Here is a 19,349-nt window from a genome sequence, read left to right as displayed (position 1 = left end):
ATTATGCCATCTGCTGGTCCCTTGATCTTATATCAGTACACCTAAGTACAGCATTTACTTCACTGAACATAATCTGTTGTTTCTAACCAGTGCAGATATTCACATTAATGAACTAGGCTTGAGAACATAAAGAGAAAAGTAGGACATAAATGTTTAAAATGAAATGCATATCAAGAGGAGAGGAGGGACCAGCAGTTAGTGTAATGGCTATGTTGCTGAACTCCCAGTTAGCTGACTGTGATTCGAGTCCCAGACCCAATGGCTTAAACTCACGCTGGGCGTGTGTACATGTGTGCCCAAGATCCCAAGAGAATGGAGGAGAAGGAATTGCAGCATGGCGATCCCCCCTGGGGGGTGATTTCTCACTTTCTATCTCTCTGTCTCTGTCTTTCTGGTGAGCTCACATGTCTTATAGCAAAAACCTCTCCAAAAAAAAGAAGAGAATTTTTTTTGTTCATTCAGTTTTAAGATAAATAATAATTTAATATTATTTAAATTTAATACTTATATTATTTTTCAAGGAAAAGACCATTTCAGGGATGAAGAATATTATTGCTGAGATGGAACAGGCATCAAGGTAAGGTATTCATTTAACAAATATCTGAACACTTCCTGGGGATGAAGTACTATCCTAAGTACAAAAATTGTAAGAAACAAAAGGGTTAGTGTTACACGTAAAGGAAGAGCTCTAATATTCAAAGGAGACCTAAGTCTGTCTAGGGAAGTAAGAGGATATAGTATTGGCAAAGTAAAGAGAAGGGCATCCAGAGAAGGAAAAATAGCAAAAAACGACAAACACCTACAGATCCTGTTTAAGAGCCTCTTGAATGACCAGTAGGAGAGTGTTGATGGAGCCCTGAGCCTGAGCGCAAGTGAGTCTTGATTTTACCCTTTGGTCAATTAGCAGTCATGGAAGAATTTTGAGGCATTTTTGTGTGAGAAAGGGTGCCCAGGCATAGGAGGTAATGGTTAATTGGAGCTTAGAGTTTTGGGAACAGGAGTGAGGTGCTAGGAAAATGCCGTGTTTCTGGAGGAGGAGAAAACTGGCTCATGATGGAAGAGTAAGGGGAAAGATGACTTTACTCTAAATTTGAAGAGCCTTTGAGACCCAGTATTAGACTGTCTACTAAGCAATTAAATATACCTCTGGGGTGTAACATATGGGTAGAGCCAGGAGATAATGATTTTGGAGACATCTGGGTGTTGAGGGGACTGGAAGCCGTGCCTGTGAATAAGTCTGAGGAGGGCTCGAGTGAGAATCAGAGGCTAAGGTTCGAGAACAGAGAAGAGGAATTTGCAAAGGAGACTACGTTGTAACAGCCAGAGGTAGGATGAAGGCCTTTCTATACTTGAGTACCAGAAGTTTTAAAATCAAATCCTTATTATGTATATTTAATATCCCTTTCATACTGAAATGATAGCAATTTAGGGAAATTCTCACACACTGTTTTTGCAGTATTCCTTTAAATTTAAATATGTTTGGAACCTCTTCAGATGTTTTCATGCTATGCTGTCTTCTGTCTTGTGAGAATTTGTTGTTCTGTTTCAGTAAAATGTCTCTTCTTATATACTGTTTGATTTGTGGAATAGACAGTCTACTGAAGCCTTAATTATGTGTGAACAAGACATTTCGAGAATGCGTCGGCAATTGGATGAAACAAATGACGAGCTGGCCCAGATTGCCAGAGAAAGAGATATCTTGGCTCATGATAATGACAACCTCCAAGAACAGTTTTCTAAAGCTAAACAAGAAAACCAGGTACACTTATTCCTAGAATCTTTTTCTCCAAGAAAAATATATTCTGAGGTTTTGTAGAAAGCTCAGACATTGAAGTTAGCATTTTTTAACCTCTGTAATAGAATATTCCACATCATTTCTAAGTGAAATTCTCAGATGTACTATTCAGTACTAAAGAAAAGAAGTAATGGGTATATAATAGATCTGTTCAAAAACTTAGAATGTACTTCCTTACTGAAGTATAAATATTTAAATAAGTCAATAATCAAGGATCATAACCTTGAGAAGGTTTGAAGAAGAGGGTAGATGTATTTGATGAGCTATGTTATTATTCTGCTCAAGTGTATGTACTGGGACACATTTTTTTGGTCGTCTTAAGCACTGTGTGATTGTCTCTAGGAAAATTCCTTTTATAATTATCTCTCTCTAAGCCAACATATTTCAGTCTAATCCACCCTTCTCCTTTAGTTACATTATCGTAGCTTGAACATTAAAAAATTCCATTTGGAATTTTCTTCCCTCTTCAAAATTCTTCACTCCAAATGATTTCTTCCTCTTTGGAATTATTATCCAGATATTTAGTTTGCATCATAGAAATCTGCATTCTTTTTTTTGGAGAGGTTTTTTTTTTTTTTTTTTTCCCAGCTATATGGTATGTGCACTCCCCAGAAAGCAAGAAATAACCCCTCAGGGGGGATGGCCATGCCGCAGTCCCTTCTACTCCATTCTCCTCTCAGGATCTTGGGCACACACGTACATGCACCTGGCGTGAGTTTAAGCTGCTGGATCCGGGACTCGAACTGCTGTCAACTACATGGGAGTCCAGCGACATAGCCATTATGACAACTGCTGGTTCCAGAAGTCTGCAATCTTTAACTATTAGCTTTTTTGGTTTTATTTTTGTTTTTTAGAGAGATTTTTGTTGTAGGGTGTGTGCACTTGTCAGAGAGACAGAAAGCGAGAAATTACCCCCCCCCTCCAGGAGGATGGCCACTCTGCAGTCCCTTCTCTTCCATTCTCCTCTTGGGATTTTGGGCATGCATGCACATGCACCAAGTGTGAGCTTCAAGCCACTGAGTCAGGGACTTGAATCATGGTCAGCCACGTGGGAGTCCAGTAACAACCACTTCACTGTCTGCTGGTCTTGTTAACTATTTTTATTTCACACAAACAGCTATAACGATGCAGAAGTTTGTTAATTACAAGAAGATTATCTGAGTTGTTAAAGTACTTTGTTCAAAAGATAATGAATAATGAGGTCCTGGAACAGAAAAAGGACATTATATAAAAATGAAAGAAACTGGATAAAATATGGACTTCAATTATTAATGTTTCAGTATTAGTTCATTACTTAAGACATGTACCATAGTAATGTAAAAATATTAACAATAGGAGAAAATGTGTATAAGGTATATGGCTCTGTGTACTATTTTCACAACTTCTCTATAAACCTAAAACTATTCTAAAATAAATTTTTTTAAAAGAAATTAAATAATAATAAAAACCAAAATGTTTATAAGGCCTAGCTTTGTGTACTGTTTACCACTTTAGTAAATAGGCTATATGAAAAACTAGAAATTTAATTTCTATGTTTTTGATGAGTTAAAGTCTTTTTTTCCAAAACAGAAAGTTTTGACATATTGTTTGCTGATTTCCAATCCACTTTAAAACTTTATTTTATGGGACCAGCGTAATGGCGTAATGGTTGTCACTGGGCTTCCATGTAGTTGACTGTGATTTGAATCTCAGACCTGGTGACTTAAACTCACACCGGGCATGTGTGTGTGTGTGCCCAAGATCCCTAGAGGGAAATGGAGGAAAAGGGATTGTGGTGGCGCCATCCCCCCGGGGGGTGATTTTGCGCTTTCTGTCTCTCTCTCTCTCTTTTTGGCGAGTGCACACGCCCTATAGCAAAAAACCAAAAAACTCTCAAAAAATTTTATTTTATTTACATTCCATCATGGTATATCTCTATAGCACACAAAATAGTTTCTCAAAGTACGCATGTAGTACATGACAATCAAGTCAAGGATATTGCCATACACGTCATTTTCAAAAGAGAACCCAACATTTCTTTGACTATTAAGTGTTTCTTTCTTTCTTTTTAAAGGTTTTTTGTCATAGGGCATGTGTGCCCACACACACAGGAGAGACAGAGACAGAGGGAAAGTGAGAAATAACACCCTCTCCCACTGGTGGGTGGGATGGCCATACCACAGTCCCTTCTCTCCAGTCTCCTCTCAGTATTTTGGACACACATGCACATGCATGATTTTCAAGCTGCCAGGCCCAGGACTCAAACTGCAGTTGGCCATGTGGAAATTCAGCACCTTTACCACCATGCCACCTAGTACTGATTCTTACATCTACTTTTTATGTAGCGCAGATGGAACTATATACCACTTTTTAAAATATATACTAAATTTATATTCATTCACTTGCACATCCATGTTTATTGCAGCATTGCAATTGTGAATAATGCTGCAATAAACATGGATGTGCAAGTGTCTTTCTGACTGGGTGTATTCCTATTCTTTGAGTTTTTATCTTTGAGAAAGATAAAAACCATATGATCATATCAATCAATGCAGAAAAAACATCTGACAAAATATAACATCCCTTTGTAATTAAGACTCTCACCAAAGTGGCATAGAAGGACATTTCTCAACATACACACACACAAAAAAACTCCACAGTGACTGTACTAATTTACATTCCCACCAGCAGTGTAGGAGAGTTTCCTTTTCTCCACAGCTTTGCCAGCACTTATCATTCTTTATTTTTTTAATCATAGCCATTCTGACTGAGGTTAGGTGGTATCTCTTTGTGATTTTGATTTGCATCTCCTTTATGATAGGGGATATTGAGCATTTTTTCATATGCTTTTTGGCTGTTTTTATGTCTTCCTTGGAGAGTTGTCTGTTCAGCTCATTTGCCCATCCTTTTATTGGGTTGATCTTTTTATTTTATTTTATTTTAATTTATTTTATTTTTTAGGTAAGACGCTTAAGTTCTCTGTATATTCTGGTTATCAGTCCCTTACCTGAGGCATAGTTTGCAAATATATTCTCCCATTCTGAGGATTGTTGATTCACTCTAATTATTGTTTCTTTTGCTGTGCAGAAGCTTTTTAACCTTATATGATTCCACTTGTATATCTTGGGGATTATTACTTATGCTTTGAAGGTCTTATTTAAGAAGTCTTTGCCTACTTCAATGTCTCCAAGAGTTTCCTCAGTGTTTTCCACCCATAGTTTTATAGTTTGAGGTCTTAGGTTTAGATATTTGATACATTTGGAATTGATTTTTGTTAGTCATTAGAGATAGGGTTCCACTTTTATTTTTCTGCTGGTGGATACCCAGTTTTTCCAGCATCATTTGTTGAAGAGATTTTCTTTTCCTCACTGAATTGTCTGGTTCCCTTTGTCAAAAATCAGTTGGCTGAATGTTTGGGAGCTTACTTCCAGGGTCTCTATTCTGTTCTATTGGTTTACATCCTCGTTTTTGTGCCAGTACTATGCTGTTTTGATTATCACAGCTTTGTAATATATTATGGAGTCAGGGAGTGAGATGCCTCCTACTTACTCCACTCTTCTGCAGTATTGCTTTGGCAATATGTTAGTTTTTATGATTCCAGACAAAATCTATGATTGTTTTTTCTAAATCTGTGAAGACTATCCCTGGGATTGCATTAAATATATAGATTAATTTGCATAGAATTGACATTTTGATTATATTAATTTATTAATTTTTCCAATTTAAGAACATGGGATATCTTTCCACTTTTTGGTGTCATTTTCAATTTCTTTAGTTTTTCATAGTTTTCCTTGTAGAGGTCTTTGATTTTGGTTAGGTTTATCCTGAGATATCCTACAGTGTTTATGGTTATTGTAAATGGAATTGCTTTATTCAATTCTGCTTGTTGTTAGTGTATAGAAATGCTATAGATTTTTGTATGTTGATTTTGCATCCAGACACTTTACTGTATTCATTTATCACTTCCAACAGTTTTTTTGTGAATTCTTTTTTTTACGTACATAATCATGTCATCTGCAAATATAGATCATTTCACTTTTTCTTTACCTGTTTGAGCACATTTTATTTTATTCTCATGTCTGCATGCATTGGCAAGGACTTCCAGTACTGTATTCAAGAGGACTGAAGACAGTGAGCAGCCTTGTGTTGTTTGAATTTTTAGTGGGAAAGCTTTTTCCCATTCAGTATAATGTTAGCTATGGGTTGTCATAGATGACTTTTTAATTTTTCCTTTTTTGTGTGTGTATGTTGAGAAATGTCCTTCTATGCCACTTTGGTGAGAGTCTTAATTACAAAGGGATGTTATATTTTGTCAGATGTTTTTTCTGCATTGATTCATATGATCATATGGTTTTTATCTTTCTTTTTGTTAATATTATGTATTACATTTATGACTTTCCATATGTTGAACCACCCTTTCATCCCTGGAATAAAGCCTCCCCAATTGTGATGTATAATCTTTTTATGTGTTGTTGGATATGATTTGCTAGTATCTTGTTGAAAATTTTTGCATCTATATTCATCAGATATATAGGTCTATAGTTTTCCTTTTTTCTTATATCCTTGTATGTTTTGGGGATGATGAAGTCTTCCTAAGTGAATTTTGGAGGATTCTTTCCTTTTGGATCTTTAAAAATAGTTTGAGTAGAATGGGGGTTAACTCTTCTTTAAAAGTTGTGTAATATTCAGATGTGAAGCCATCAGGACCTAGGCTTTTCTTTGTTGGGAAATTGTTGCTGACTCAATCTCATTGCTTGTTATGGGTTTATTCAGACTTTATGTTTTCCTGATTTAGGCTTGGTAAATTATAGATGTCCAGAAATTTGTTCATCTCATCCAGGTTTTCTTGTTTGTTGGCATATTATCACTCATAGTATTCTCTAATGGATCTTTTTTATTTCAGTTACATCTGTTGTAATATTGCCTGTTTCAATGCAAATTTGATTTATCTGGTTTCTCTCTTTCTGTTTGTAATTAGTCAAACTAACAGTGTATCAATTTTGTTTGTCTTTCCAAAGAACCAGCTTTTGGTGTCATTTATTTTCTGTATAGTTTATTTATTCTCTATTTTATTTATTTCTGTTTGAATTCTTTTTATTTTTGAAAGAGAGAGACGCACTCAGCATGAGTTTTAAGCCACCTGGTCCAGGACTCAAACCACAGTCGACTATGGGAATCCAGCAATTTAATAACTGCTATGCCATCTGCTGGCCCCTGTGCTCTCATCTTTGTTATTTTTCTCCTGGCACTTGTTGTTGTTGTTGTTTTCCTAGTTCCCTGGGGTGTATTGTTAGGTTGACTATTGGTGACCTTTCCATATTTTTCTTATGTGTACTAATTGCTGTGAATTTTCCTCTTATTACTACTTTTGTTGTGTCCTATACTTTATGGAAACTCATGTACTCATTATCTTTGGTTTCAGTGAGTCTTTTGATTTCAGTCTTAATTTCTTCGGTGGTTGTGAAATCATTCAGCAATAGTTTGTTTAGTTACCATATGTTTGTGTATTTTTAAGGTTTTTTTCTAAAGTTAATATCAAGTTTCATTTCATCATGTTTGGAGAAGATCCTGGATATAGTTTCTATAATTTTGAATTTTTAAGGGCTTGTTTTATGCCTTATCATGTGGCTGATCTTCAAAAAATTCCATGCAAGAATGAGAAAAAAAATGTATATTTTGTGGTTTTTGGGTAGACATCTACATTTTATAGATGTCTGTCAAGTCCATTTGATTTATAGTACCATTTAGATCCTGTATCTCTTTGCTTGTTTTTTGTCTAGATGATTTGTCCAAAGGAGAGAGTGTAGTGTTGAAATCCCTAATGATTAAGATGTTGCAGTCTATGTCTCCTTGTAGCCCTAGCAGTCTTTGTTTTACATATTTGGGTGCTCCCAAGTAGGGTGCATAGATATTTGTAAGTGTCATATGTTCTGGATGAATTAGTCCTTTTAGTACTATATAATGTCGTCCTTTGTCTCTTCTTATAGCTTTTGTCTTAAAGCCCATTTTGTCTGAAATCAGTATTGTGACTCCAGCCTTTTTTGGTCTCTATTTCTATGGAATACCTTTTATGAGCTCTTCACTTTTAGTCTATTTATGTCTCTATCCATGAGATGTGTTTCTTATAGGCAGCAGATAGAGGGTTTCTATTTTTGTATCCATTCAGCCAGTCTGCATCTCTTGACTAGAGAATTTAATCTGTTAATATTCAATGTTATTATAGATGTTTGCAGGCTTATCTCAGTCTTTTTGTTAGCTATTTTCTTGGTTGATTTTTGTTCTCTTATTTCTGTTTGTCTCTCTTTAGTTTTTTTTTTTTTGGTACAGCACTCACTTCAGTAATTCTTGAAGAGCTGGTCTAGTGTTGATAAATTCTTCCAAGTTTATCTGAGAATGTTTTTATCTTTTCTTCCCATTTGAAGGATAGTTTTGCTGGGTAGAGTATTCTTGGTTGAAATTGTTTTTTGTTTAGTGTTTTGATTATGTCTTCCCATTCTTCTCTTGCCTGCATTGTTTTAGATGAAAGGTCTGATGTTAGCCTAATAGAATAACCTTTGTAGATGACTTAACATTTCTCTCTTGCCACTTTTAGAATCTTGTCTTTGTCTGTGATTTTTTACCATTTTGGCTATGATGTGCCTTGGAGAGGATTGTCTTATGTTGATTCTATTTGGGGTTCTTTCTCTTTCTTGGGTCAGAATGTCTGAATGTTTCTCTAGATTTGGAAAGTTTTCTGCAAATATCTTATGGATTAGATCTTTTATGCCCTTGTCTGATTCTTCACCTTCTGAAACAAGTACTATTAGGATAGTTTGGTGTTTAATGGTATCTAGTATTTTCCATATAATATCCTTGTTTTTTTGTTTTGTTTTCAATTCATTTTGGTGCATTTTATTGAAGTCAGATGTTTTATTTTTCAGATCAGAGAGTCTATCTTCTGCATGGTCTAATGTGCTCTTAATATTTTCAAGGGAGGTTTTCATCTCCTGCATTACAGTCTTCATCTATAGAAGTTGTATTTGATTCTTTTTTTATGTTGTCTATCTCTTCCTTCAAGTTATGAAAGGACTTCTTCATCTCCTGGAGTCCAGTGTCTCTTTTTCTCTTGTATCTCATAGAGTTTTGTCAGCATGAGTATTCTGAATTCATTCTTCTGTTTTTTCCCTCCATAGTTAAAGATGAGTTACTGTGTTTTCTCATTGGAGATGTATTTCTTGATTTTCTCACATTTGAGGCTCTTCTCTGAATTTTAGTCATTTGGTGATTTTGGCTAATTCTTTTGAGAAGATTTCTGCAACTGTGAGCTCACGTGCTTCCCTTTGCTGTGAATTACTTCTGTTCCAATTTCTCTCTTGTACTGTGGTTTGCAATGTGCTATTCACAGGAGGACATGTGAGCTCAGGTTTATGAAGAGGAATTTCTCCCTTTTTGTAGCTGGTTTGGGGAGGGTGTGAGGATTCCTCTGAACCACACACTGTTCAGATGTTTGGCTACTATAAACCTAAACCTGTGTAGGCCCTTTGGACGTTTTTTAGCTCTGAAACTGGGAACTGAGTGTGGAAGTCTGGGTCTTTGACTAAGGCGGGATCAGCCTTGACCCTGGTCCCTGGCTCTTTTCTATATAAAAAGGCTGTAGAAGGGCTGGCATGTGGCATGGTGGTTAAAGGCACTAGACTTCCACATGATCATTGCTGGTTTGAGTCCCGAAACTGGTGGCTTGCTTGCTTTCTCACTTACTTTCTCTCTCTCTCTCTCTCCCTGTCCCTTTCTGGTCAGACTTAAATAAGTAAGTAAGTAAATAAATAAATAAATACATTTAAATAAAATTATTCTTAAAAAAGAAAAAGTCAGTAGATTCATGTACTTAAGTACAAGTGCGTGGGGTTGAGTCTCACTGTTGGGTTGTGAGATCATGTAGTTTTACTCTCTGAATCTCTGTTTATCATCCATAAAAATGGATAATAAGAGAATATACCCAGAGTGTCCAACATGTCACCAAATAAATATTTTGAAGCTTTTATTAGCTTACTATAATATAAGCATTTCCCTGCTTGATTAAAAATTTTTAAATAATTTTTATCATAAGAAAATTGGTGTCATAACAATTCACATATATTCCAAAGTAAGATTTTCCTTCATTGAGTCATAGATCCAAGGGCAGAAGAGAGATCCCTTTGTGAACCACATCACACGTTAAGGACCAATATTATAAAATATTTGGAAAAAGGAAACCTTTAAGAATTTCATCCTTAATCCCACAATATTTTTTGTTGTTGTTGTTGTTGTTGTTTGTTTTTGTTTGCTGCAGGGCTTGACAGGGGTGTGTGTGTAAGAAATCACCCCCCAGGGAATTGATAATGCTGCAATCCCTTCCCCTCCTTTGGGATTTTGGGCACATACACACACCCAATGTGATTTTCAAGCCTCCAGGACTGTGACTCCAACCGTGAAATCAAACTGTGGGAATTGCAAAGTCAACCATATGGAATCTACCTAGCTGCCTTAACCTCCATGCCACCTGCTGGCCAAATCCCACAGGTTTTTTTTGTTTGTTTGTTTTTTTTTTGGAGAGATTTTCACTATAGGATGCGTGCGCTTGCCAGACAGACAGAGACATAGAGCAGAAAGCGAGAAATCACCCCCAGGGGGGATGGTCACGCCGCAATCCCTTCTCCTCCATTCTCCTCTCGGGATCTTGGGCACGCACGCACATGTGCCCGCCGTGAGTTTTAAGCCACTGGGTCCGGGACGCGAACCACAGTTGACTACGTGGGAGTACAACGACATAGCCATTACGCTAACTGCTGGTTCCCAAATCCCGCAGTTTTTAACAAGTTGAGATAATCACTTATTTTTGTGGTTGAGCTTAATTTTTTTCACTTAATATATATGAACATTTTTCTCTATTATTGAAAATTATTTTAAACACTTCACATAGATGGATAATATTTTACTATATATTTACCCTACCTTGTAGATATTTATGGCATTATTCATTTATTGTATATTGTTACTACAACAAGTAACACTTTTTTTTTTTTTTTTGAGAGGTTTTTGTTATAGGGCACGTGCGCTCGCCAGAAAGACAGAGAGAGACAGAGAGACAGAAAGCGAGATATCACCCCCCAAGGGAGATGGCCACGCCACAATCCCTTCTCCTCCATTCTCCTCTTGGGATTTTGGGTACGCACACACACACGCGTCCAGCGTGAGTTTAAACTACCAGGTCCGGAACTCGAACCAGAGTCGACTACATGGGAGTCCAGAGACATAACCATTATGCTAACTGCTGGTCCTGCAAGTAACGTTTTAATAACATTCTCTTTCATCAAGTTTTATGAGATTTCATTTCAAGCCTTTATTTATTTATTTTTAAATAATTATTTTATTTAATTTTATTTATTTTATTATTATTATTTTTTAGTTTGACCAGAGAGAGAGCGAGAGAGAGTGAGAAAGTGAGCCACTAGGTCCAGGACTTGAACGATGGTTGGCCATGCAGGAGTCCAGCACCTTAACCACCACACCTTCTGATGGCCCCAGAGATTTAATTCCCAATGGAATCAAAGTTTATGAGGTTTCTTTTTAAATAAAGAAAAAAATGAGTGGATATTTTCCAACATGGTGAATTACTATACACCATCTCCCACCTTCATTAATTATCAATATTTTTGTCTTTGTTTTTATGGCATTTCAGCAATGTCTCTTGGTACATCACCATATCACAGATTTGCTTTTTGCAAATTTACGTTTACTCCAACAGTACATGGAAATACCCATTCCTTGCCAGAAATTAATACCTTTAAATCCTTCTAATAGGTAGATTAGTATTTCATTGTCTTAATTAGCTCTTTTGATTATAGTAAAGTGTAATTTTTTTTGAGAGATTTTCGCTATAAGGCACATGCGCTCGCCAGACAGACAGCAGACAGAGAGAGACATAGAGACAGAAAGCGAGAAATCACCCCCCAGGGGGGATGGTCACGCCGCAATCCCTTCTCCTCCATTCTCCTCTAGGGATCTTGGGCACCCACGCATATGCGCCCGACGTGAGTTTTAAGCCACCGGATCCGGGATGCGAACCGTGGTCGACTATGTAGGAATCCAGCGACATAGCCATTACGCTAACTGCTGGTCCCATAAAGTGTAATTTTTTAGAAAAGTATTATCCCTTCATTCTTCCTTTTTGTGAATTACCTGTTTGAGGTCTTTGTCCATTTACTGTTGGGCTCTTATGTTTTCTGTTTTAACATGAGATTTACATACTAGGTATATTAACTTTCATATTTGTAAATATTTAAAAATTTATTTATGGTGTTTTGACATTTTAGAAATTTTTAATTTTTTGTAGTCAAATGTAGTTATCCTTTTTTTGTAGGCACTATCTAAAAAATTGAATGATACGCATAATGAACTCAGTGACATTAAACAAAAGGTCCAAGATACTAATTTGGAGGTCAGCAAACTGAAGAATATATTAAAGTCTGAAGTACGTATGTATACATACTATATATATTTATTTTCTCTTCACTCATGATACCTACAAGTTTTCACTAGAATTAATTAAGAAATTGTTTACATTTATAGGGGCAGATGACTCAAGTCCTTTTTTAATACATTGTATATCTTGGTTTTGATGATGGATTAACTACATATTTAGAACGTCACCAGTGTTCAGAAAGGTGACTCAAGAATATCATCCTATTAGTTTGCTGCTTAGCTACTCTGGTGGAGCAGAATCTTCTTAACTGGATGAAGACAAAGAGCTAGAATCATCTTTGCTCTTTGAAAATGGTGGAATTTTTAGTTATAAACCGGATTCTGTCTGCTGATACAGCAGGTCAGAACCGATCATATTTTATGGGGGCATCTGTTTCTCAAGATCAAAAAGCATATGGCTCTCCTCTGTACTTCTTGGTTAGCAATCCTTTGACCAAGCACATGCATGTGGCATCAGATGATTCAGATAAGTATGGGTGCACGTGTGGCAATCCTGGACAGCTTTTCCAAGGATTTTAGATACGTCTGTTAGGTAAGATAAATTATCTAGAATAGTATAGGAGGATTATTATAAAATCAGTAGTTGTGATGTTACCTTCATACCGTTCAAACCATTAATGAGAACCCCTCTCCCCCAAATTGTGTAATTTATTTAACGTATTATTTAAAATCAGTTCACAAATCTATTTTGAATAATTATAGTGTGCATAGGACTGTTAAGAACTTTGAGAGATAAGAGACTCTAAAGACTCCTAAACTTTTTTCTGCTATTAGGCTGTAAGGCAGCAGGGTGGTTCCTACATATCTTGATATTAAGGTGCTAGCAGTGTAATACCATCAATAGACAAAAGCCTTGAAATCAGACAGATGTGGCCCTCTTCTCACTGATATCAGACTTACGAATGTTACTGAACCTCTGAGTTTTCATTTTCGTTAGTAAGTGGGAAGAACACCCAAGCAAATGAAATGAAGTATTTAAAACATCTAGCACAGTGAATCATCTAAATCCATTTTGGAACAGGTCAGAAATACACAAATGAATATCTGAAACATGTTAAACACTTCCCTTTATCTTCTCAGCTTGCCAGTCATATTACCTGAAATCCCACCATTAAAGATTAGAGCTTTTGCATTCTAGAATTGATATAAGGTGCGTATGGGGGACAGGAGTGTATTAAAGCTACAGTGGAGTACAGTGCAGGTGGATGGTAACAGAGAGGTAAAGAAGGACCTTCTTTGAACCATATTTTTGGGAAGCTTTTATAAGCTTGAAGTTATTTGAGTATTGCCTTTTAGAAAGATTATTCTGGAGATGTTAAAGAAGAATAAATCAAAAAGATTACAAAATCAGAAGGAGTAAGAGCAACCAGGAGAGATTGTAACCATATTTCAGGCAAGAAATGCAGAGGATTCCAGCTGAGGGATGTGAAGCGTGGACAGCCAAGGGAGCTGTGGGTACAGGATGGGTACAGTACCATATAGTAAAAAAGAGATCCTGAAAGTGGGGAGTGGAGAACACCAAAGAGTCCATCCACTCATTCACCCTCCCTCCTTCCTTCCCTTTCTCCCTCCTTGCTTGTTGCTTTCAGTTTATTTATTTCTTCCAAATGTCAGAAAAAGAGAGATAGTACCCCCAGCAGGGTCTTGATGCCCTGATCCACCCCCAGCTTTAGCCAGCCCCAGATCATGGGCACTCCTGTCTGAACTCAAGGAGGTCCCTAGACTCAAAGCCAGAACCTTCCCATGTGGGCCAGCCCCATAGAGTGCCATGTTTTATTGCTGCACCACTGTCTGGAACCCTCAGTTTTTAAATAATGTTGTCTATCCCATGCTCCACACTGAGTTGGCTTCTTTGGGTGAATGTGGTTTGTGGTTGCTCTGAAGAGGGGTGCGGATAATTGGAGGGTAGGAGAGATATTATATGATAGTCCTTTTTCACTTTGAACCATATATTTAGATCTCAAAACTTAAGTTAATACAAAAAAATAATGATTTTTATCTTTGAAGAAAACAAGGTATTACTGGAGAGACAGTACATCCACATCTAACTACATAAAGCTAACTGTAAGGCATTTTTTTGGTTTGTTTTGTCATTGAGCATGTGAGCTTACCAGAGAGAGAGAGAGAGAAATAGAGACAGAATGAGAGAGAAAGAGAGAGGACATGAGGAACCTCCCCCCCCCAGGGCGGGGGATGGCCACGCAGCAATCCCTTCTACTCCACTCTCAGGATTTTGGGCAGGCAAGCAACATGCACCCAGTATGTTTTTCAAGCCACTGGTTCCAGGACTTGAACTGCACACCCATGTGGGATCGGGCTGCCTTAACTCCAGTGCTACTTGCTGGCCCAGGCAGTTTTAAATGAATGACATAGATAATAAGTACTGCAGAAAGTTATAAAAGGTAAAGATTGATGTGGGTAAAATTCAGTTTATGTATATTGTTACATGCACCTCCTAAGTATATATTCTGCACATAGCTATTATTTTTAGTACCGTTGTGGAAAATAAAGACCAGGTTCCTACTGGTGTATTTATATTACCTGAATCTTGAAAGCCAATGAAGTATTTTAGTGTATTGTAGACTCAGTTGGCAAAGATCTTTCACATTAGAGGCCACAAGGTGGCAATATTAACCGAATTTCAACCAGGCTCATAACAGAGCATAAATCTGATTTGAAAGGCTTAGAGAGTACATTACTGATTGCCATTTGGTCATTTTTTTAGCCTAGGATTGCTGATAGGGAGATGCACTGTTTATTAATAAGTAGAGAGAAAGAGAAAGAGCTCTAGAGTCTTTTTAAAAACACTGAAATTATAACTGATTTTTTGGAATCAGTTTGGCTATACCATAATACTAAAATATGTTTTTAATAATTGTAGTTACTCAGTATAGTATATTATTCATAGAGCTGACTTTTTCCTTTGAAAAATCAAATCCTACTTCAGTCAGTCTGCCCATGATAGAACTTGGAAGGTTTTGAACATCTGGGCTCTGTGGTGTAGCAAAGGTGCTGTGCAAAGCAATTTGGATCCCACATTACCATCCAGGGTTTGAGTCCCAACCCTATCAGACTGAAAAAAATACACTGGGTGTGTACAATTGGAGAAAGAAGGATTGAAGCATGACCAGACCCCATTAGGAGGTCCTTTATCTCTCCTTCTCTGCCTCCCTCTTCCCCTTCCTTTTTCTCTCCCTCCCTTTGTCATGTACACCTGTCTTCTGTATTAAAAATAAATCTGTTCTAGACCCAGCCTCTGCTGCTTGTCAGGCTAAGACTCTATGGGAGGCTTGGATGTGATTCTTAGCCCATTATTAAAAAAGTCCAAAGTGGGGCCAGCCGGTGGTTCCCACACAGCCAACTGAGGCTCAAGTCTCAGAGATGAGACCTGAAAATCACAGTGGGCACATGTGTGTGCATGCCCAAAATTCCAGGAAGGAAATGGAGGAGAAGGGATTGTGATGTAGCCATCCCTGAAGGGGGTGGTTTCTCATTTTCTCTCTCTCTCTCTCTGTCTCTCTCCAGAGAGCATATGCACCCGATGGCAAAAACCTAAAAAAGAAAAACAAAACCAAAAAAGCCCAAGGCAATATGTACCTAAGTTCGAGCTACTCTGGAAGCCAAATCAGGAGGATTATGACATAGCCAGACTGTCTGAAAAAACAGCAACAGGACACAAACACATACAAAACATCTGGCTATGTATTTTCCCAATATATACATAAATACATATTTATGAATAGTTTTTACTTGCATAAATTAGTTTTATTTCTGAGCAATTTCAGGCAAGTTTCTAGAATAGCTGGTGAAAGTGAACCATAGAGCAGTCCATGATCAAGAAAATTAAGGCTAAGACTGTTAATGAAAGGCGGAAAACATGCCAAACCAAGAGAATGATCAGGAGTGGACATTTAAGATAGACAAGCGATTGAAACTTGGCAGCCCATACAACCCAGGAAGTGATCAGAACACAGTGCAGGTAGGAAAGGGAGGCTCAGAAACCAGGCCAACAAGTAACGAGTAAGCATATGGGAAAAGGAGGCAATAAAGGATTTTGTTTGAACAAAATATATTCATCCAGATCCAGACAATATGAGTAACTGCCTTTATTTAATCTTACTAGCAGGATGGCTGAGACTCAGATGCCATAACAGATACTGATCTCACTTCCTTTTATAAATTCAGGATGACCAGTTTTCTATCTAGGAATACAGAGAGGTTCCCTCAAAGTTATATTACAAATGCTCTTCATAGCAAGTGAATACCCAGTGACCTAGAGAAGAGGGTTTAATTTGTACCATATGTTGAAAATCTTAAAAGTGTTGAAGTAATAACTTAGAATTTCTTTTCAGGAATCCGAGAACCGGCAAATGATGGAACAGCTCCGTAAAGCCAATGAAGATGCTGAAAACTGGGAAAATAAGGCCCGTCAATCAGAGGCAGATAATAATACCCTCAAATTAGAACTTATCACTGCTGAAGCAGAGGGTAACAGATTGAAAGAAAAAGTAGATTCCCTTAACAGAGAAGTTGAGCAAGTAAGTTTTGGAAATATGATACATCCTGCATAATATTTAAGATAATTTTGTGGGACCAGCAGATGACATAATGGTTATGTCATTGGATGCCCGTATAGTTGACTGCGGTTCAAGTCCTGGACCCAGTGGCTTAAAACTCATGCCAGGGGTGTGTGTGTGTTTGTGTGTGTGTGTGTGTGTGTGTGTGTGTGCCCAAAATCCAGAGAGGAAAAGGAGGAGAAGGGATTGCAGTGTGGCCATCTTTCTCCCACACTCTGGAGGGTGATTTCTCACTTTCTGTCTGTCTCTCTCTCTTTTTCTCTCTCTCTCTCTCTGGCAAGTGCATGCACCCTATAGCAAAAATCTCTCAAAAAAAAAAAATATCCTGTTTTGGGACCAGCAGTTAACGTAATGGCTATGTCGCTGAACTCCCATGTAGTCGACCGCAGTTCGAGTCCCAGACCTGGTGGCTCATGTGCATGTGTGCCCAAGATCCTGAGAGGAGAATGGAGGAGAAGGGATTGCGGTGTGGCCATTCCCCGTGGGGGGTGATTTCTCGCTTTCTATCTCTTTGTCTCTCTCTGTCTTTCTGGTGAGCGCACGCACCCTATAGCAAAAAAAAAAAAAAAAAACCCGTTTGATTTTCTGTAAATTAGATATCTTAAATACACACTTAAACTATTTACATACTCTGAACTGTAGCCTGGTAACTATTCTCCCTGTATCCACTCGGGTTTTCCTCTAATCTCTTAACTGCCCTACAACCAGAATAATCTTTAGCACTTCTTAAAAATTAGGTAATATACCAAATTTATAGAAAATTACAAACAAAAGATAATAAAACAGACACACATATCCTCACCTCCCAGATGTAAGGATGCTAACATTTTGCCATATTTGCTTCAAATATCTCTTTATTTAAAGAAACAAAACAGTGCAAACATAACTCTACTTCACCCTTTTCCCTCCTCTCTCGCTAATTGTTGGCCTGTGTAGCTTTCATGTCCATGTGTCTGACTCCTTTGCATGTGTTTCTACTTTTCCTACATATCCTCACAAATTATGTATAATGTTCCATATGATTTAAGTTTCTAATTGTTAACAGACATACCATAGATACCATTTGCAACTTGCCTTTTTGCTTAATGTTGTAATTTGAAATATATATTTTTATATATGTGTTACACCACTTCATTCCTATGTTGTAATTTGAAATATATATTTTTATATATGTGTTACAATACTTCATTCAAACAGTTAAATATATTATATAAATGTTTTCCTTTTTAATTGCTTCCTAAGTTTCACTCTTCCACTGGTCATAAGTTGCTATTTTCTCAAAAAGTAATCAATAATTGATATCAACAAACTTAAATTTTCTCCATACTTTGTGTGTTTTTTCTTGATTCTAAGTGAAATTGGGATTTTTCATGATTCTTGGCCTTTTAAAATTCTTCTTCTATGAATGTTGTCTTAAATTTTTATTCAATTAATTTTTCATAAACTTTGCCCATTTTTCTATTAAGTTAATCTTTTTTATATTAATTTATAGGAATTCTCTATATATCCTTTTAAAGATAATAGTTACCCTTGTCTGTGACTTGTCTTCACTTACAGTAGAAACAGACATGCTAAATTCTCATGTACACAGAATAATTATCAATCTTTTCCTCTGTGTGTGTGTGTGTGTGTGTATGTAATTGCCAGTGGACATGTACTCTACCCAGAGAGAGAGAAAGAAAGCATATCCCAGTGGGGTATGGTCATACCACAACCCTGTTTGTACTTTTCTCTATTCCATCAGAACTATGGGCATGCACACACAAGTGCTTAATGTGTTTTTTGAGCCACTGGGGCTGGGATTCAAACCATAGTTGATCATGTGGGATCTGGCTATCTTTGCATAGCACTGAACCACTGCTGTACTACAGGACCAGGCCCTGGTTTATCTTTTGTAAGAAATCATTTTCTGGGGCCAGCGGGTAGCATAGTGGGTGGCATAGTGGTGGGGGCACTGGACTCTCACGAGGCTGACCTTGGTTCACGCACCGGACTCGGCTGCTTGGGAATCACGCTGGGTGCATGTGCATGTGCATGTGTGTCCAGTCCTGGGAGGAGACTGGAGGAGAAGGGATTGTGGTGTGGTCATTCCCCCTTCTCACTGACCATCTCTGTCTCCTTCCTCTAGTGAGTGCACACACCCTATGGCAAAACCTTAAAAGAAAGAAAGAAAGAAAGATAGAAAGAAAAAAATTGTTTACTGTTCCAAGGCTAGGATAATATTTTCCTATGTCTTTATTTAAAAGGTTGAAAAGTCTAATAGAAGTATTTGAAACTTTGTCCTTTTACATTTAGGTCATTAATCTGTTTGAGATTGATTTTATTCACCATTAGAGATAATTATTCTTGTGAATATAAAATAAAAATAAAAAATTTCAGGTTCTTTTAAAATTTTAATTAAATTTTTAAGCCCTTTCTTCACCAGAATGTAAGTTTAGTCTCTCATTAAAATGAATTCCTGTACATTTGTTCCATAGATTTCTTCATCTATTGCCTTG

The 19,349-nt window shown here is 37.1% G+C and overlaps 1 protein-coding gene across 3 annotated transcripts in view; it reads left to right on the top strand.

Moving 5' to 3' along the window:
• TSGA10 (testis specific 10) overlaps positions 1–19,349 on the top strand; it is a 169,332-nt gene that overhangs the window by 103,973 nt on the left and 46,010 nt on the right. For all 3 annotated transcript variants that reach the window (XM_006166591.3, XM_006166590.3, XM_006166589.3), the window contains exons 12-15: positions 522–577; positions 1,591–1,759; positions 12,153–12,263; positions 16,627–16,812. In XM_006166591.3, coding sequence (XP_006166653.1) covers positions 522–577; positions 1,591–1,759; positions 12,153–12,263; positions 16,627–16,812 — 522 coding nt within the window. The remainder of the gene's footprint in view (positions 1–521; positions 578–1,590; positions 1,760–12,152; positions 12,264–16,626; positions 16,813–19,349) is intronic.

The sequence above is a fragment of the Tupaia chinensis genome, unplaced genomic scaffold, assembly GCF_000334495.1.
Source record: "Tupaia chinensis unplaced genomic scaffold, TupChi_1.0 Scaffold144276_1, whole genome shotgun sequence".
NCBI classification, from domain to species: Eukaryota; Metazoa; Chordata; class Mammalia; order Scandentia; family Tupaiidae; genus Tupaia; species Tupaia belangeri.
This window is presented reverse-complemented; position numbering and strand designations above follow the sequence as displayed.